This window comes from Grosmannia clavigera, assembly GCF_000143105.1.
Source record: "Grosmannia clavigera kw1407 unplaced genomic scaffold GCSC_167, whole genome shotgun sequence".
Lineage (NCBI taxonomy): Eukaryota > Fungi > Ascomycota > Sordariomycetes > Ophiostomatales > Ophiostomataceae > Leptographium > Leptographium clavigerum.
The window spans coordinates 1,187,392-1,206,882 of record NW_014040772.1 but is presented as its reverse complement, the minus strand read 5'-3'; the positions used below and the strand labels follow the sequence as shown (position 1 = coordinate 1,206,882).

Below are 19,491 nucleotides of genomic sequence, written 5' to 3'. Positions count from 1 at the left end.
CTAGCTGCCCTGTACATTGCTAATGACCATGTGGCCTTTATGTGGTAATGTGTCCCCTAATAATATTTGCCGGGGCCGAGATCGAAAGCGAGCATCCCTTCTCTAAACCTCGACCTTTGGACAAACCGGCCCTCCACCCGACGACTACCGCCAAAGATCAGCATTTTCGAGTCTCCATCTCCATCACCGACAAAATGGTAGGTCGTCCTGTCGATCGCCTTGCCACGAGCTATGGCCGCTGACGAGGCGTTTTGTCGACGTGCAGGTCCAGACACCGGAGCAGCGGCGACGCAACCTCAAGTTTGCCCGGTCGCAGGACGCGAGGCGTGGCAAGTCCGAGGCCGACATCAAGAAGCGCAGCAAGGAGGTGCAGAAGTCGCCGGTCTCGCCGATATGGCTGGGTACGTGTTTTCCGCTCAGGGGCGGACCACAGCGGCAAGGTGCCTTCTGGCTAACGGGCTACAGGCGTCCTGGGCTTTGTCGTTTTCGGCGGTCTAGTCTTTGAGCTCATATCGCGCTTCCTCATGTAGGCTGAGCAGAATCAGGGGCCATGGGCCCAGCTGCGCGAGACACGGTCACGACGGCCACGACGGCCACGACGGCCACGCATGTGCAGGCATAGATTTGTTGATATTGATATTTGTCTGAGATCAAGGGAGAGGACGCGTCCGGAAGGTTCAGGAGGCTGGGGACAACAGGCTGCATGCATGCCGTGTATCCTGCAGCCGTGGGTTTTGATCTGATTAGGAGTTTGTTCTGGCCACTTGAGAAGCAGTATGGAGATTTGATTTTTGATATTCTACAAGGACAAGCGCATAGTGCGGAGAAGGAGAAAAAAGAGAAAGCCAAGCCACGCAGGAGAGGACAAGACCGGGTCGATGGTAGTACAAGAGTGTGCTTTGTAGCTGGGGTCGACGCATCAGGGGCGAGCCTTGCTGGAGTCAACGTCGGTTTCGTCGGGCTTCTCAAGATCGTCCTCGATTTCCTCGCGCTCAGTCACGTGACCGTCGATACGGGCGGTGGCAACGGCAGAAGCAGGCAGGTCGCTGCCGCTCATCTGCCACTCCATCAGGCGACTGAAGGCGCTAGCGGGATCGGCGCTGAGGTCGGCGTAGCGGCCGGTCTCTGCGACGGTGCCGTGGCTGTTGAGGACGATGATCTGGTCGGAGCGCTTAATGGTGGAGAGGCGGTGGGCGATGGAGATAGTGGTGCTGCGGCTCTTGAGCAGCTCAGCGAGAGCGGCATTGACGAGAGTCTCAGACTCGGCATCGAGAGCGGAGGTGGCCTCGTCGAGGATGAGGATGTCGGGGTCTTTGATGAGGGCACGGGCGATGGCGATGCGCTGCTTCTGGCCGCCGGAAAGCTGAGCACCACGAGGGCCGACAGCAGTCTCAAGGCCGTCGGGAAAGTCGCTGATGAACTGACAGTTGGCGCGCTGGGCAGCTGCGATGATGTCGGCACGCGAAGCATGAGGCCGGCCGTAGGCGATGTTGTCGGCGATGGAGCCGGAGAAGAGGACGGGCTCCTGGGAGACCATGCCGATGCGACGGCGCAGCGACTTGGCGTTCATGGAGGTGACATCGACGCCATTGATGGCCATGCGGCCAGCAGTGGGATCGTAGAAGCGCAGCAGCAGACTAGCGACGGTGGACTTGCCGCCACCCGACGGCCCGACGATGCAGACGTTGCTGCCAGAGGGGATGGTGAAGCTGAGGCCGTCAAAGATGCGCACGGCCGGACGGGTCGGATAGGCGAAGCGGACATTGTCAAAGACGATGGGACCCTGCGCCGAGACGACGCGACGGCCGACGGTGGCACGAACGGCAGGCTGACGGTCGAGCAGTTCAAAGAGACGCTCAGCAGCGCCGACGCCCTTCATCAGCTCCGAGTAGAAGCCGGAGACGCCAAAGAGGCTGGAGCCGGCAAAGGCAGTGTACATCATGAAGGAGGTGAGGTCGCCGACCGACATGGCACCAGAACGGACGAGATTGCCACCGACGACGAGGAGAGCAAGGATGGTCATATTGCCGAACCAGCCGTTGGCGCCAAAGTAAGCAGCCGAGACGAGAGCCTCGCGACGGCCGAGAGCAAAGATGCGGCGCACCTGGCGGTTATAGCGGGCGACCTCCTGGACCTCGCCGGCAAAGGCCTGGCTGGTCTTGACGTTGCCGAGCCGCTCTTCGGCGATCTTGGTGAGCGAGCCGAGATTGGCCTGGATGCGCCGAGCGACCGACCGGATGACGCGGCCGTACAGCACGGCGCCCACGGCAATGGGCGGGAACATGACGACCAGAATGCTCGTCAGCTGCGGGCTCATCCAAAGCATGGCTGCCAGGCCGGCCGAACCGCTGACGACAGCCCGCATGCCGTCCGACAGGTTCTGCGTGATGCTCTTGCCCACGATGATGGTGTCGGAGCTGAGCCGCGAGATCAGATCGCCCACCCGGTTGGCGTCAAAGAACTCGGCATCCTGCGTGTATGTGTGGCGGTACAGCTGGGTGCGCAGCCGTGCGACGACACGCTCGCTGACGATGCGCAGGATTATAATCCGCAGGAAGCTCGAGAGCGCCCCGACCGTCAAGACGGCCCCAAAGGCAACGAAGAACTGGTTGAGCGTGAGGCCGAGCACGCGCACGTCGGCCACCGCGCCCTTGGTCGCCAGGTCCAGCAGCCGGCCGACCGAAAAGGGAATCGACATGGACACGGCCGACGAGAAGAGCAGGAAGCCAAACGCCAGCGCCAGCCACCGGAACTCGGGCCGTGCTATCCGCACCAGCCGCCACACCTCGCTCGCCGTCGCCCGGCTCTGCGTCTTGCCCTCTTTGGACAGCCGTGCCTGCAGGTTCACCTGCGTCGCCTGTTCTGCCCGCTCGCTGCGTTGGAATCCGTGCCGACCGAGATGATCCTCAGCGGGCGTTGATGTTTCTGTTTCTGTTTCTGGTGATGGTGATTTCGGTTTATTCGGTGTTTTTGCCGTTTTTGCTGTTTCTGCAGCTGCTCCTGCTCCTGCTCCTGCTCCTGCTCCTGCTCCTCCTACACCCCTCTTCCCCGTCGACATCTGACGCAGTACTGCTGCCATCACTGGCCCTCGCCGTTCTGTCATCACTGGTCCTGGTCGCATTGTCATCAACGGTCCTGGTCGCATGTCCAGCCAGCCTGGCCGTCCTGTCGTCCTCCGTGCTGCCGCCACCACAGCACCTGCCGCGCTCGATGCCGCCCGTGTCCACGGATCCCGCCTCGTCGTCACCAACGTCGCTGCCCGTCGCCCCGGCCACGGCTCGCTGCCTCCATGACCCACCACTGCGCGTTCCCGGAGTTGCAGCACGCCCTGGCGCCGCAGGGCCCCGGAAACCATCGCTGCGTCGCCGCAGATCTGCGTGCTGGTTGCTGTGTATCTCTGCCCAGTGCTGTTGCTGTTGCTGCTACTTCTCGTTCGGCTTCCCCTCCGTGTTTCGTGGTCAATTCCACAACTCAAGTTCACACTTTAGTGTCTGCTGAAGTTCCAGATTTTTCAATTCCCCCAACGGCCAGAGCGACTGCCTATACCGTCTCATATTAAACGGCCCCCGCTTAAGACCGAGGTACTGCTAGCCCCGCTCGGCCCCGCTACAACACTACAGCCAGCATCAGTTCCTAGACACTCTATTGCTATTGCGACTGCTCTCAGCCATGACAAAAATACTGGTTACAATAATGGCACACAACACATCATCTTTGAACGTAGACCCCCCCCTTCTTCCTTCTCCTCCAGATCAGGCCTCCTGTCTGTCTTGCATCAGCGTCTCCGTGACATCGGCATCTATCCCGTCGTCCAGATCCGGCACCTCGTCGCCCTTCTCCTCCAACACCCGTCGCCGCTTGTGGGCTCCATTCGTTGACACCGGCTGTGCCTGTGATGCAAGGTGTGACAGGATCTCGATTCCGGAAGCCGACGAGATCGACGCCGGCAGAGACTGCTCCGCAACCACTGCGCTGTCCGTCATCTGCTCAGCTACCTCCGATATCGACACCACTCCCGCAAACGGCTCGCCGCCTGTCTCGTCTGGTTCTGTTGCCGGCGGCGTCAGCGCCTCCATTTCCGGTCGCGGTGGCTCCTGCGGCTGGCCAGCCCCTGTGCTGGATCGGCCGGCCTCGTTGTCCGTCGCATTCAGCCCGCGCATGATCCGGTCTTCCACGTCGCGCTTCGTTGCGTCCACGTGTGCCCTCCGCTGCCCCAGTTCTGTCAGCTGCTGCACCTCTGCCTCCAGTGCCGTCTGGCAGCTCGCCAGTAGTCCTTCTAGCACCGCCTTGAGCTCCGACCGCGCCTTGACCGTCTGGCCCATCGCCTGCTCCGCGCTCGCTATGCTCTTCATCAGCCCGTTCAGCCGAGCCGCGTACACTGGTGCCGCCGGTGGCGTCCCGTCCATGATCTTGTGGAAGTCCGCGTCTGCCACGCTGACGCTTCCCTGTGCCGAGAGCAGCACCTTGCTCAGCTTCTGCTGCGACGCCACAACTGGACCAAGTTCTGCTGGCACCGGTGGCCCTGAGCTTGACCCGAAGATCGACCCGCCCCCAAATGCTGGTCGCGATGTACCCTTGGCTTTGTCCAGTTCTGCGTCAGGTTCTCATTAGCACACCAGGCCTTATTCTCGTCCTGTTCTCGCCTCCTTCACAAGCACTCAACGTACCGCCTATCCTGGTCTCAACAGCCGTCTGAATCGGCACCTCAAATATGTTCCGTTCGCGCCACACATCCACAACTCGTCGAAGCTTATTCTGCACCTCCGAGGGCGCGCCCTTGTATGCGGATGCTATTGCTTCCGCGATCACTGGCGAAAAGGCCACGACAAAGTCCTCCTTATGGCGAGCCTTGGATTGCTGGGTCACCTCTGCCACATACGCCTGTATTAGCGATTGTGCAAAACTTTCCTTGCCGCCTGTCACTACTAACCGTTTGCGAGGTAGACGAGATTGAGTCGTTTGGGACTTGGGGAATCCTTCAGCCGCTGAAACCACAGCTGCACAGTTCGTTCCGCATGTCGTCTGTACAGAGGCAGAAAACGCCATACGTCAGTAACATAACCTCCTGCCAGAGACACACACACATACCGGTGGAACATTATCCATTGGGCGGCAGTGGCGATGCTGTCGTGGGTTTCGTTCAGGGCCGACAGCTTGGCCAGAACGGCATCATCTGTGTATGCCATTATAGTGATGGTGCGGAAGAAAGACGGCGAAAGTATAAGGAGATTCGAGGTTGCGCCGAAGCGACTAGAAAAGAATAGCAGCGAGTTTCGGTGACCGAGAATGAAGCTGAGCCAAAACACAGCCAGCCGAGTTGCCTCGTAGTTCAATTGAGTCTCAGCAGACGACCCTTCGCATCCACGCCGTGATGTGATGTGAAGAGGTTACGAGGGAATAGCCTGATGCAAACACGAGATGGCTGACGCTAATAAATGACTCTCTAATGCATTTGATAACGACAAGAGAAGGCCCGGTCAGGATGGCCAGGGCGACCAGGTAGTAGCTACGCCAGTAGTGAAGCTGTGGATCGAGTGGAAGTGGGACCCAGGGGACGCTGTCCGGCTTGCGTGCGAATCACGAGGAGGAAAGGTGTCGATGCTGTGGTGACGCTGTATGCGCAAAAAACAAAACAGCTTCCCAGGTCGCAGGAATAATGGAGAAAGAGCTCGTGCAGCAAGCCGTTGCCCCTTTGGCCAACCCAGGCGGTCGGTCCACTTATGCGCGTATCCGATATCGCTCAAAGCGGCAGCTTGGCCAGACAACCCCAGCTACGAAACGGCCGTCGCTCCTTCGCGAAGAAGCAACCGGTTCTTATTACAGAAGACCCCCATCAGCTCACCCTCAACTGCAACGAAGCCAAAGCCAGCACCAGACTGCACATTGACGCAATTCCCCCAACACCATTGAACCACGATTTTTCTCTTTCCGAAATCCTCCCATCCATCTACTTCGATTGCCTCCTTTGCGAACAAAAGGACAACTATGGCGGACAGATTCCCATCTTTGGAGGACTTTGACTCTGGTGGTATGCATCAAAGAACTGCCCTCTCCCTTGTCTGGCAGCCTGTTTCTCCGCTCTTCTTTTTCAATTTCTGCGTGAGATGTCTGCTAACGCAAGTCTACTGCAGCCCAGACGGACATCAAAAATGCGTCGCTAGAGGCGACTAGCGACGACTTCCTGGCCCGCGAGCGGGCCATTCTCGGCGACGATGCCAACCAGTTTGTGACGGCTGCCGATACGGCAACATTTTCGGCTGACGACGATCTGCTGGGAGGTGATGGTGATGCTGCAGAGGCGACCCAGTTTGAGAGCAGCTTCCCGGACCTATCCGCTCAGAACCAGGTAAGAAAAAGAAGAAATAAGGAAAGGAAGAGAGAGCGAGAGAGCGAGGTGGAGAGAGAGAGAGAAAGAGAGAAAATGAGAGAGAAAGAGAAGGACAGAAAGGACAAATACTAACAAACCGCCGAGGACAGACGACGACATCGATCACGGGCCCTTCATTGGATTTCAAGTCGGGCTACACGGCTACAGTCGAGGACGAGGAGGAGCCCGAGGTGATCCGGGCGTGGCGGCAGCGGCGCGACGAGCAGAACGCCAAGCGGGCGGCGCAGTTTGCGCAGCAGCGCGCCGAGACCGTGGCCGAAGCGCAGCGCAACATTGACGACTTTTACGACAACTACAACAACAAGAAGGACAAGGTGATTGGGCAGACGCGCAAGGACGCCGAACAGTTTCTGGCCAACCGCGACGACGTCACCTCGGGTGGCACCAGCTGGGAGCGCATCGCCAAGATCGTCGACGTCTCCGGCAAGGGCGCCAAGGGCGGCGCCTCCGGCTCCGGCAAGGAGCGCTTCCGTGAGCTCCTCGTCAGCCTGCGCAAGGACGAGAAAGCGCCGGGCGCCGAGGGTTACTAGGAAGCAGCCCGCCGGAGAGCAGAGGCGTCGTCGACTTCCGGCTGCGGCACGCTCTGCAGCAGCCCTGTCTCGCGCCATGTCGCCGTTGACCACTGCCTTTTTTGAGACGGGAGCCGAGGGGCGAGAGAGAGGAGAGAGAGCAGGAACTAGGGGAGAGCGATTCATGAGGAGAGGACGCAGGCAGCGGATACAGGCTCATGGCAGAGACACAGTGGACAGAGTCTGCATGTACAAAATTATCTAGAGGCAAGGGGGAGGTCGGCCGGCCCACGGATGCTTGTTTTAATGTTCGTTTGATTTCATCGCATTCGGCTGTTCGGCAAGGCTATAAAACGTTACGATAATTTACTAAGCAGGCCCGTCTACATTGTGCGTCTGCATAAGATTCGAGCTTCTCCCTGACATAAACACTATATTCATACCACACGTCCCTTTCCGATAATACAGCTCTATCCTTACAACAACAACACTCTACAACTTCGCCTTGCCGTCCTGCTTCTGCATGGTTTCGGCAACGATCCGTCTCTGAATCTTGCCGGTGGCTGTCTTGGGCATGACGTCGGTAAAGTAGATCTGGCTTGTGAGCTTCTGTGGTGGCAGCAGCAAATAGAAATACGGAAGCAGAGGAGTAGCCTACCTTCTTGGGCACCTTGAACTTGGCCACCTTGTCGGCAACCCAGGCGCGCAGCTCGTCGGCCGTCAGCGGCTCGCCGGCCTTGCGGACGACGGCAACGCCAATGTCCTGGCCGTAGAGGTCGTCGGGGATGGCAAAGCAGACGGCCTCAGCAATGGCGGGATGGCGGGCGAGGATGTTGTCGAGCTCAATGGGGCTGATCTTCTCGCCGCCCTTGTTGATGAGCTCCTTGATGCGGCCGGTGATGACAATGTAGCCGTCTGGGTCCTTGCGGCCCTGGTCGCCGGTGCGGAAGAAGCCGTCGGCCGTGTAGGCAGTAGCATTGGCGGCCGGATTGTTGAGGTAGCCCTTAGTGACATTCTCACCCCGGACACAGATCTCGCCCTCGGCGCCGGACGGCAGCTCGGTGCCGGCATCGTCGAGGATGCGCATCTCGACGCCCTGGCCGATACCGACGGCACCGGGCTTGCGCTGGGCCGGTGGCAGCGGGTTGGACGTCATCTGGTGGGCAGCCTCGGTCATGGCGTAGGCCTCGAGCACGGGCGCACCCAGGGCAGCCTCGAGCTGGGCAAAGACGGTTGGCGACAGCGGCGACGAGCACGACCGCACAAACCGGATGGCCGGCCGCGGCTGCGGCACCGGGTTCTTCAGCAGAATCTGGTGGATCGTCGGCACGGCCGTATACCAGTTGGCGCCGTATTCGACGAAGTCGCGCCAGAACTCGGTGGCCGAGAACTTGGGCGGCACGATCAGTGATCCGCCCGACCGCAGCGGCGCCAGCAGGCCGCACACCAGCCCGTGCACGTGAAATAGAGGCATCACCAGCATCGTACGGTCGGCCGGAGTCAGCTGGTATGTGTCCTGGATGTTCTCTGCCGCTGTCAGTGAGGCTCGATGGACACGTAAAATGGGGGGGGGGCCTTCAACTAACTCATCGTCCGTGTCAGGTTGCGATGTGTGAGAGGCACCTAGAAGAGAGAAGCAGGTAAGATTTCCAGGAAAATTAGGCAAGCAAGCGAGGCCCAGGGAGACAAACCACTTTGGGCCGAGAAGTAGTACCGCTCGTATGCAGCACAAGGGCCACATCGTCGGGCTCGGCCACTAGGACCGGCTGAGCGGTCAGGCATTCCAGCTGTCCCAGCTCCTTGACGTCGAGGGCGACCTCACGTCTGGCCTCGTCCCAGTACGACTCTGCAATGGCGGCATGGAACTTACGAGCAGCACGCACGGCCGGACTGTCGGCAGCATAGGCGCCTCGGGGGACGAGCACGATGGCCGACTTGACGTCCTCGATGTAGAACTCAAACTCGTCCTGCTTGTAGGCCGGGTTGAGCGGTGCAGCCACGGCACGCTGCCAGGCAGCAGCGAGAAAGGCAACGATGAACTCGTACGAGTTGACCGTGGCAATAGATACCGGTGCCGCCAGACCAATGCCGAGTCCTGCGAGCTTGGCCTGGTAGCGAGACACGTCCGAGACGAGGTCGAGATAGGAGACGACGAGCGGCGTGGGCGAGGCCACCGTGCGCGGGATGATGACAGCCGTCGAGCTTGACCGGCCATTGACGGCCGACCGGAGAGTCGTAGACATGATAGGCGGACAGTGTCTTGTGTCTCGGTTGTGCTGCAAGGAGGCGTGTCCCCTGATTCGCTGTGCTGCTTCTTTGTCTTATTGGCACGTTGGGACCTGCGACAATGCGATGCAATAACAAATATGAATATGATTATGTGTATATACGTACGAAAAACGCAATGGGAAAGGGATGCAAAGGCCAAGAGTTTGAGGCAGTTCCACGAATGAAAGGAGGAGGACGTGATTTTGGCCAACCGAATGTTGCTCACGGCCATCCGGAGGGGAAGGCTGCTGCCAGAGAATGAGACACCGGGGGAGCTTTGTCTGATGGAAGTGGGTCGGGTCCATAAAATACCCACTAAAGCCCTTGCGAGTGGCCCGTAATAATAGGACCACTCACTGCAGGAGATCGCCACGATGCTTGCGAAAAGAAAGCGGTCGCAAGGCAGCTCGACAAACCGACAGACAAACAACTACGTATCGCTGCCACAACCTCTCCGATGGCCGCACCGCCGCCTCCACCGCCTCGCGGCACAATGTCGCTGTATGCAGAGCTCCTGGGAGGCCCTGCTGCCGAGCCGGTTGCAGCTGCACCAGCATCAGACGCAGCCGTGAAACCGTCTGCGGCAAAAATTCCAGGTGAGTTCCATCTTCCTTCTTCCGTCTTCTGTCTCCATCTCTCGTCTGCCCTGCCCGCCTGCTGACCCTCGCTAGCACTCCGCTTCCAGCCCATCATTCGTCGGCCGCAGCAGAAGCCCAAGGCCACCGGCCACCGGCTCAAGTCCCTGCCCGTTCCCTTGTCCGCTGTACCGGCCACGACGACGAAGACGACTTCTGTCACCCACACCGCACGCCCGACGCTGGCCGACTGGGCTGCCGGTGCAGACGATGACGAGTACGACAACGATCACTACGATGACACCAACGACAATGGCGGCCCGCGGCCGTTGCGTGGTGGCCGCAAGCGCAAGAAGAAGCGCCCCGACGAGAAGCAGCAGCAGCCTCATCGGCGGTTGGGCTACGGCGACATTGACTGGGACGAGCTGTACGACCCGGCCCGTCCAACCAACCTAGAAGCCTATCTGCACAGCGACGAGTGCGTGTCCGCTGTGCGCGACTGGAAGGCCGTCCTGTATGCACATCGGAGGCGGCTGCGCCGCCAAAACGACGACGACGACGACGACGACAACAACAGCGACAGCTCCGACAGTCACGACAACCACCAGTTTAACAGCGCCTTCGCGCCACCCGCCGCGTTTGCCCCGCCGCCGAGCCTGACCACCGGCTCCGGCTATCCAGCGCCAACAGCAGATGAGGCTGCAGCTGCACATCCAACGCTGTCACACCCACAACCATCAACACCACTGCCACCACCACAATCACTTCCTCCGCCGCCACCGCCGCCGCCATCGGATCCCGCTGTCCTTGAAACCACCGCCACGCCAGCTACAGCCGTCCCAACTCTAGCTGACGGTCTCATCATCTCGCGGGCACCAGTTCGCTTCAACACCACCACCACCACCACAAACGGCATTAAAGGTCCAGACAACGACGACGACGACAATACATACGAGCCGCCACCAGCATCTGCCGACGACGACGAAGGCGGTCCCTCGTCCTTCTCGTCGGCCCGTCCAGGCCAGGCTGGCTTCGCCGCCCGTCTCATGGCCAAGTACGGCTGGACAAAGGGTTCTGGCCTGGGAGCTGACGGCGGCGGCATCCTCAACCCACTCCGGCACAAAAAGGTCGGAGGCGCCACCAGCGGCCGTGGGCGCATTGTCGGTGGTGGTCGTGGTAGTCGTGGTGGTCGTGTCGAGGCTCGTGGCGGCGAATCAACTGAGCTTCAAAGTCACGTGACCTCTTCCTCGCCCTCCACCGTCGTCGTCCTCCGCAACATGGTCGAGGGCATGCCAGACCTGGCCGCCGAGATCGCCGACGGTCAGCTCGTCCAGGAGATCGGCGAGGAGTGTGGCGAGCAGTACGGCCGCATCGAACGCGTCTACATCGATGTGCCCTCCAAGCTCGTCTTTATACAGTTCACCGACGCTGTCTCGGCCTTGCGCGTAAGTGTCCTCGCTTTCCTTGCCTTTGTCTCTTACAGTCTCGGGCTTTCTGACTTTGTGCTCCAATACAGGCTGTTACTGCTCTTGATGGGCGCATTTTCAACGGCAACGCCATCGCCCCAAGCTTCTACAACGCTGACAAATTTGACCGAGGCATATACGAGTAGACGAGAATATCAGGCACACATAAATTACCGCACAATGCACATACCTGAGCAAGACTTGAAGTATATAAAGGAATCCCGAATCCGGTTCGCACATTACACAATAGCCGCCCAAGTCATAACACAGTACGACCAGTGCTTCAAAATATCATATGGTCAGCATTGGCCGAAAAGGCATCATCTTGATGGCAAAAGACGTTAAAAGCAGCTATTAGTAGGTTCTAGTAGTAGTGTTTGATTCATGGGTCCGCGGAACAAAATGGATTTGCAAACAAGCCAGAAAACACAGGTATGGAAATAATGGAATGGAAAGCATTGGAAAGAGGGAACGGAATATCTTCTTGCTGTTACTTTGCTTCCGACGTGGAGAGCAGCACGTGTAAACCACCCCAAAACGCATCGTCCTGAACTAGCCATCCTATTCCTTCATTATTCCCCGGAATAAAAAAAAGCTTCACACACACAGCTTACAGCAGCTGAGCCAGCGCGGCAACACCGGCAAGGCCGACGACGGCCACACCGTTGATGCCCAGGCCAGTTGCTGCGCTGCTGGAGCCAGTGGCCTTCGCAGTGCTGCTCGACTTCGTGCTGCTAGCAGTGCTGGTAGACGTGTCAGAGTTGGCGTTAGCGTTGTCGCTCTGGCAGGTGTAGGTGCCCTGGATATCGCCGTTGCCACCGGCAGACGAGGGAGCGAGCTTCTTGAAGACGGCGCACGAGCTAGTGATATCGCCAGTGGACTCGACGTTGAAGGCACCCTTGACATCAGCCAGGCTGGGCAGCTCAACCCTAAAACAGGTATTAGTAAACCCGAACATAATTGGAGATGCACTCTGAACCTACTCAGTGAAGTTGCCGCGGAGCTTGACAGCACCACCGACGGTCTTCAAGGCAGCGAAGCCGGTGACATTCTGAAGGGCAGTGTTGTTGGCAATCTGCAGACCACCAGCAATCGACTTCAGGAGGGGCATCGAGATGTTGGCCAGGTCGGCGTTGCTGATGAACGACACATCGCCAGTCTGGGTGCTCGTCAGGTTCGGTGCGCTGAACGAAGTGAAAAAGTTGGAGTCAAAGCGGATGGAGCCGTTCACAGTGGCCAGCGACGGGACGCTGAAGCTGGACACGTTCGAAACGGTCATGTTGGCAATCCAGATCAGGTTCGGGAAGCTGACTTCCAGGTTAAGACCGTTGGCGTTGATGTTCAGGAGATCAGTCAGGTTGCCCAGAGACGAAGTGTACTTGATCAGGCGGCGGTTGTTGTTGATGTCAATGGTGCTAGCAGACGCAACATCAAGACCGTCCAGGCTGCTCAGGAAAGTGTCGCTGATAACGACGCTCGCGGCCTTGGTCACACCAGCCGTGAACGTCAGGACGTCAATGGCGTTCAGAGAGACCCAGTTGATCGAACCGACCGACGTCAGGGTGGTGAACGACAGCGTCGACAGCGTCGTCAGATTCTGCAGGTGGAAAGCACCCGACACACTCTGCAGGCTGGAGCTCTTGAGGGTGGAGATCAGCTTGTTGTTCAGCAGGGTCAGGTCACCCTTGATGGCCTTGGGACCGCTCAGATCGATCGAAACATCCGTGCTAGTGCCGATCGTGACATCGCCCGTAAGGGTGGTGCAGCTGGAGATCTCGTCGAAGTCGGCCTGGGAGTTGATGGTGAAAGTCGTCTGGGTGCAGTTGGCGGCCGCTGGAACGCGTGTCAATAGAGCTAAAACACAGGCAAGTCTGGCAGTACGGAAATGGCAAGCTTACCAGAGACGGCACCAGCTGCTGCCAGTACGGCAACGAGAACCTGTTTGGAGAACATATTGACAGTTGCTGTCACGTTATTAGCAGCGATCCTCCAACGTTTCGGTAACAGGCCGGCTTCCAAAAGTGCAAATTGCTGGGACATCCTTCTATGTAAACAAATCCCACGATCCGCAACCAATTCTCAATGGGCTCCTCAAAACTGCCTCCTCTCCGTAGCCAGGAAGAATTCGGTGCAAAGCACGAGCAAAATCTGTGGCAGCTTTGGATGAAGCCCGGGCGGGTCATCAAGAGGTACATCGGAGCGGGACGAAAAGCTGGTGTTGTCGATGGGGAGGAGGGGAACCACAGGTCGTGGTAATGGAAGCAGGTATACAAGCTCGCGTCTCTCTACTGCCAAAAGCTTCATGGCTTACCTCAAAAGTCTGTTTGTTATGTTGATGTTTTTCTCAATGTGGCTATCAGATGGTCTTGACAGAAGCCGACAGTTAAGACTCAACGGAAAGGAGAGTCGGCGCGATGCGCAAGTGGATTGAGTAAGCGAATGGATCAAGTGCACCCGAAAAAGGGTGTACGAGAAGAACAGAAATAAGAAGAAAGCGGAATAAGAGTCACGACGAAGAATGGTCGAGAAGCGATGAGCGACGAATACGAAAGGTATGTATGGTATTTTAGGAGAGAGAGAGGGAGGGAAACAAGAGCGAGGAAGAAAAACATGAAAGGGGAAGGGGGTAATTGGCAAGCTAATTATTTCAGGATGTGGGTCCTCTGGTGGAAATAGATATGCACACGCCTCTGCATGGGCTGCTTGGACACGCCTCCTAGCACGATCTAGGTGTGGAAAATGTTGCGGTTGCTACATGTCCGGTGGGGGCCTGTATTCTGGGTTTTGTCCGCGGGCGTTGTTGCACTCTTCGGCGCTGCACGTCTGTCATTGTGGTGGCACGTACTCTGTATACACAGCAGGCCAAGTATTTTTACGTGCCTGATACCTGACCGGTCGCTCTTGCTGGCGTGCTGCACATGCGGCTGCGTTCTATACGAGCAATATCATGATCCCGTAGTTGTCGAGGCACAGTGTCAACAGAGCGGATAATCTACACCTTACGAGTATGTCTAAGAGGGAAACAATGATGTTCTTTGGTTCATTCCGATTGCCACCAACGCCGACAGAGTAGAACAGGTACCCAAAACCACGGGCATACGGAGTACTCCGTACTTCTTTGAAGATTCAAACGCATGTGTTGAAATTGCGAGTACGGGTAGGGGTGCTATTCTTACACGTAAGTGCATCGGCAGAATCCACCAGGCCCACACGTTCTCGATTGCACACCTCTCCAGCCTTCTATTTGCGAGTTTTTCGGGGGCAACGAGATGCTGCATCAGGTCTCCTGGCAGGCGCGCGGGGGTATGTCCGCACGCTACGGTGTACGGCACAGCGCTACGGGACGCTGGTTCGCGCTACAGCATCAATCGCTGTAGCGCAAATGAGAGCGGCTGCAGGGGCAGACACCTACACCGCACCAGCTGGGGCAAGAGTCCAGAAGCAGACAAAGCTAGTGAACGCCGGCAGCGCCCATCCCTTATAGCAGCAGGCACTACAAAGGGAAATTGCCAGATCAGGACTGCTAGCAGGGGGTATTATCCTAAGATACCTTCGTCAGAGGCCCAGGACTGGCCACGGCCATAACAGCTGAGCTTGTGGAGATTGCGCACAACTTCTTCGGCAACACTGACACCTCCAGGCATGACATCGCCACACACAGGCGGCCGCCAGACAAAGAAAGGCCTGCAAGCAACGGGTTGCACATGCCAGCCACCATTCATGTTTCAGTGTGCTCCCTGATTCGCCATGGAAGAAGACGGAGTTCAGTCTTGGGTCGTGCATATGTCATAGCCTGCACTGTACCCCGTACCCGATATCGCATATATTTACATCGTACGGAGTACGTACTCGACGACTGCCCGTCCCAGACTCCTCCTAACGACATGGCCCCAAAGCCGTCACACCGAAGCTACGGAGACGAGGGGAAGTCAGCAGGCCATGATCTTGTGGGCTGGCACGTATCGTATCTCACATAGTCGTAGTGCTTCGTACCCGTGCTCCATACGTGTAGAGCATCGCTCCCAGCATTTCAGTGCTCTGTATGCGGAGCTGGCCCACTCATTCTCTTTGATTGCCCTCCACAGCTACGGCATCTTACATACTACGTCGTTTATATCTTAGTATCGTACGAAGTGCTGGCTCTGGCCTCCTCTGCTGGCATCTGCCCTGGTTTTTTCCCTCTTTTCCTCCTCGGCACTAGCACCACAAGTACGGGACCAGAAGAGGTAACGGGGTGCGCGTATCAACGGCTCCACTTCAGTGGGCTTGGTGTTTCGACCTGTTGCCAGGGGTTCTACGGACTGGGTTCCAACAAAGCGAAATACATGACAATCCGCTTCCGGGAACGGGTACTTGCTTCGATGCGTAAAATACCTGTATAATTTCGTACGAGTATGCACAATGGACCCCGAATTGCGAAACCCAAGCAGATCCCAATTCTTGGCCGGCCAACTCGCCACACACAAGGATTTCCTTTCATACCCGCGCCCAGACATGAGTGAGGCGATTGGGCATCGATCGTGGCTTACGGGATCTCTGCCCTTCTGACACTCACGATGACGTCGCCCGCGTATGATACGTGCAAGATACTGCCAAGCAGTCCTCCTGTATCAATGCATAGTACGGAGTACTCGCGCCTGTAAATTGCTCTACTAAGATACGTAAGAAGACGGTCAGGTGGGACCAGAGACGGATACATCGAGGTCGTAAGATATGTTATGACTGCTTTTTTAAAGTATTATCCAGGGGCCAATCTCTAGGCGAAGATTAGCCCAAGCGAATTGCTATGTAATACAGAGTAGTGTTGAAGATAGAGCTGAGCCAGAAGGCTCTCGGACTCGAAGCTGGCTTCTCACATGACAGCCTCCTTTTTACTGGTGAGATATCTTCTCTCCCCGTCTCTCAGACGATAAAATGAGAGCATCATTCCAAGCTGGCACGACACACTTTGCCGGAAGTTAGCCAGCTTAATTTTCAATGTCACGACGGGGTAAATAGAGAATGAAATAGAGCCACTCAAACACAGCATGCCAGGCTATGCAGTATCTCTAATAGTCACATGCATACGTCGTATAGCAATGCAACAACAAAACAATCTGATCACCAGCCCAGAGCATTTTTTCCTTAGTCGCGGATCGAGAAGATTTGCGCCTAGTCGTAGTTTTTAAGATGGCTCACCCAGCTCCACGCTACGGAGCCATTCCCCTGCCAAGATTTATTCCAGAGCTTTGTTTTTATAGACCTCAGTTACTGCCCGATGCTTAACCCCGTGCGAACGTGAAAAAAATGCCGAAATAAAGGATTGAACCCGTTGTATCTTACATACTCCTACTCCGTAGGTGCTTGTGCCTGTGTTTCATTTTGTACCGATTGCGCGATTTTTATTTGATCGGCCTTTCTTTTCTTTTTTGCTAGTGTGCTTGCGCGTCCCGACGGTGACAATCGAATCGAATCAACTGCATAGTATTATGCTGCATGCCACAAGCTTGTGTAAGTAAAAGACGGAGTACTTACTCATGTACGCGTATGAAGCATGTGCATACTCTGCAAGATATCTTATCTCGTTGTATTTCAGTCCACGCCCCAGTTCTCCAATCAGAATGCTACGTAAAGCACGGAGTACTCTCATTATTACGAAAGCACCTCGTAAGACACGAGGGAACCCACACTTCCCTTTCTGCTAGCCGACCACTACATTGAAGGCCAACCTAGTACGTCGTAGGGCTTGTTGGCTGAGCTGCAACCGTTTTCTTCGTCATATATGACAGTAACTCGAAGTTCCCTGATATACTCCGTACTCCATACAGCTCACTTCCGTCCACGAATAGCTCAACAAGCACCTTTGTTCGGAGTATCTGCGGAGCACCCTGACATGTGCAAAGAAGCCGTGCATGGGTCCATGCAGTATGGGCTGCACTGAACAGCTGCACTACAATCACCTGTATCTGCAACAAACATATCGTCTTGCCTAATCCAAACTGTCATTTCCTTCATCAGAGTCCTGCTCCAGGCTCACGACTCCAGCGTGCTCACGTCTGTCATCTCAGTCCTCCACATGTACCACATAAACACACTTCGGTACGGCCGGAACGGCTCGGCGATGGTTTGCATCTCCGTGTCCTTCATGTATTTCCACTTACCTTTGCCGCTCTTCAACTTGGCCACGTTACGCCCAGCGAACGCTGCCATACCCCGCTGCACGCCCAGGTCGCCCACGCTGAAGACGTCCATCCGCTTCAGGCCGAACATGGCAAACATCTCCACGCTCCACAGGCCCAGGCCCCGAACGGCCACCAGACGCTCTACGAGCGTCTCGTACGGCGCCTCTGCCAGCAATTGTGCCGATAATTCGCCCGAAGCAAATTTCTCCGCGAGTCCCTGCACGTATTCGGCCTTGCGTTGTGACAGGCCCGCCGTCCGCAGTCGATCCAGGGGCATCACAGCCACCTGGGAGGGGTGGGGAAAGCGGACGGGGACCGCCACCTCGGCCTCGCCGCCGGTTCCGCCTGGATCACTAAAAAGGGCAATGAACCGTCCCTTGATCGCCTTGGCTGCCGCTCCGGATACCTGCTGGCTGATGATGCTGCTGGCTAGAGACTCGAACGGGTCCACTTTCTTGGCCAGGCTTTCGGGACTGAAAGCGGCACAGTAATGCATATCGATCAGCGGCTTCATTCGTGGGTCTACCGCGATTAGGTGCTCGCACGCCACTTGTAGAATGTTGTCTGTCGTGATCTGCTGGCTGTCGTCGATCGCCTCTCCGGCCGCCAGCGATCGTGATTTGGAGTCGAAGCGGGACACCACTATCAGGCGCGACGTCTCTGGCGATAGCAGGGGCGCATTTGTAGCCTTCGGGTCAGCCAAACGGGACACTGTTGCGTGTCGCGGTTTTGTCCTGGGCGTAGATGGACTGTCGGTGGCAGTGCTGGTCACCGAGGCGTTAGTCGTATTATCTTTTGTCGATGAAGGCCGCCCACGGCGTTTTCGGGGTGATTCTGGCGGCGGTGGTGTCGACGGGCGTGCTGGCGATGCAGCAGGCTCCGGCTCTGCGAACGTCATAGCCACGGACTTTCGTTTGCGCGCTCGAGGTACTGCAGGAATGGACGATGCCGTGTCAGTTGCCAGCGCGTCGTTTGCGGCAACACCCTCGTCTGCGACAGCGCCCTTCAGCCGTGATGAGCGCCGTAGCGATGTCATCTTCGCGAAAATCGGGCTCGAGTATTCTGTCGACAACTGTATGGGGCCAGTCCCTGCTTTGAGTGAGTGCTTAGTCGGGCGTCCACAAAAACGGCGGAGAGAGGTAAGCATTTAGCGACAATGTGGAAGACAATGCATTAAAGAGGAGTCTATCTTCAGACCAATGGTCCCACGAACATAGTGGTGGACGTATGATAGCGTAGGCAAGCTCACGAGGAGTGAGATCGAGACTCGAGTAAGCGCGTCCCTGAATCCCGAATCGTTACGTCCATTGTCGCCTGATCACGTGATATAGTTTAGGTGATTTTGATTTTGTCAGGCTTACGGAATACTGCGAGACCGTTGTCTACTGCCGCGGGGAGATAATTGGCTGTGTATACGACGTATTCCGGTCTCGTTTCAACACTCACGTTCGCATACCTTGGCTTAAATGCCACTCATAGCCATGTTCGGCGTAGTATGCATGCACAGGTGTGACTGTGGTTGCGTAGAAACCATCCGTACTCCGTACAAGCACGAGAACAGATTGTAAGACCGGAGATGGATGTAGGATACCGTATTGCCCCATCGTCAAAAAAGCTTGTGTGGATGAGCTAATCGTCACTGCAGAAGAAAATAACTTGGACACGCGCGCCTGGTGCAATCCGGGGTCAGGTGTTCCCTAGGCTTTCGTACAGAGCTTGCGACCGGAATACACGGGAGATTATGAAATATATTTTTGGAACAAGTGCAGCTAATGAAAGTTTAACCCTGCCAGCTCTGTAATGTCAGATTAGGTTTTATTTGCCTCAATGCGCACCCAAATGTCCTCTGATTATGCCTTTCCTAGGAACCCAAGCGCATGGGGGAATTATATATTCGTACGAGGTTATTATTTTAAGGCGCCTAGGCCATCAAAGGTACCCAGTACATCATTCTGCTCTTATGGCATTTTCAGTACTGTACGGAGTAGTGTTACGGCATACTCGTTCAGTACGTTAACACCACTTACAGACAAATAGGCTACGTACTACTCCCTTGAAGTAAAAGAGATGCTGTCATAGATAACGCTGCTGCTGTTTAGAGCAAATCTTATACGGAGTAAAGAG

At 56.7% G+C, this 19,491-nt stretch overlaps 7 protein-coding genes across 7 annotated transcripts; 3 read left to right on the top strand and 4 right to left on the bottom strand.

Moving 5' to 3' along the window:
• Positions 1-194: 194 nt before the first annotated feature.
• Positions 195-530, top strand: CMQ_6449 (uncharacterized protein; the record flags this gene model as incomplete). The annotated part of the gene is made up of 3 exons (XM_014315514.1): positions 195-197; positions 266-401; positions 466-530. 3 exons carry the CDS (start codon positions 195-197, stop codon positions 528-530), a joined length of 204 nt encoding a protein of 67 aa, XP_014170989.1.
• Positions 531-919: 389 nt separating this feature from the next.
• Positions 920-5,186, bottom strand: CMQ_6431 (ABC multidrug transporter mdr2; the record flags this gene model as incomplete). Its single annotated transcript, XM_014315496.1, has 6 exons — positions 920-2,873; positions 3,064-3,380; positions 3,792-4,591; positions 4,668-4,868; positions 4,931-5,022; positions 5,089-5,186. 6 exons carry the CDS (start codon positions 5,184-5,186, stop codon positions 920-922), a joined length of 3,462 nt encoding a protein of 1,153 aa, XP_014170971.1.
• Positions 5,187-5,985: 799 nt separating this feature from the next.
• On the top strand, positions 5,986-6,918 carry CMQ_6006 (clathrin light chain; the record flags this gene model as incomplete). Its single annotated transcript, XM_014315071.1, has 3 exons — positions 5,986-6,028; positions 6,132-6,346; positions 6,478-6,918. 3 exons carry the CDS (start codon positions 5,986-5,988, stop codon positions 6,916-6,918), a joined length of 699 nt encoding a protein of 232 aa, XP_014170546.1.
• A 471-nt stretch (positions 6,919-7,389) lies between these two features.
• On the bottom strand, positions 7,390-9,140 carry CMQ_6501 (peroxisomal-coenzyme A synthetase; the record flags this gene model as incomplete). Its single annotated transcript, XM_014315566.1, has 4 exons — positions 7,390-7,506; positions 7,556-8,424; positions 8,484-8,520; positions 8,589-9,140. 4 exons carry the CDS (start codon positions 9,138-9,140, stop codon positions 7,390-7,392), a joined length of 1,575 nt encoding a protein of 524 aa, XP_014171041.1.
• Positions 9,141-9,622: 482 nt separating this feature from the next.
• On the top strand, positions 9,623-11,352 carry CMQ_6211 (g-patch DNA repair protein; the record flags this gene model as incomplete). The annotated part of the gene is made up of 3 exons (XM_014315276.1): positions 9,623-9,761; positions 9,837-11,185; positions 11,257-11,352. 3 exons carry the CDS (start codon positions 9,623-9,625, stop codon positions 11,350-11,352), a joined length of 1,584 nt encoding a protein of 527 aa, XP_014170751.1.
• A 464-nt stretch (positions 11,353-11,816) lies between these two features.
• CMQ_6005 (GPI-anchored cell wall organization protein ecm33) lies at positions 11,817-13,159 on the bottom strand (the record flags this gene model as incomplete). Its single annotated transcript, XM_014315070.1, has 3 exons — positions 11,817-12,135; positions 12,190-13,039; positions 13,105-13,159. 3 exons carry the CDS (start codon positions 13,157-13,159, stop codon positions 11,817-11,819), a joined length of 1,224 nt encoding a protein of 407 aa, XP_014170545.1.
• Positions 13,160-17,218: 4,059 nt separating this feature from the next.
• On the bottom strand, positions 17,219-18,403 carry CMQ_6076 (DNA base-excision repair protein; the record flags this gene model as incomplete). The annotated part of the gene is made up of 1 exon (XM_014315141.1): positions 17,219-18,403. One exon carries the CDS (start codon positions 18,401-18,403, stop codon positions 17,219-17,221), a length of 1,185 nt encoding a protein of 394 aa, XP_014170616.1.
• Positions 18,404-19,491: the final 1,088 nt, after the last annotated feature.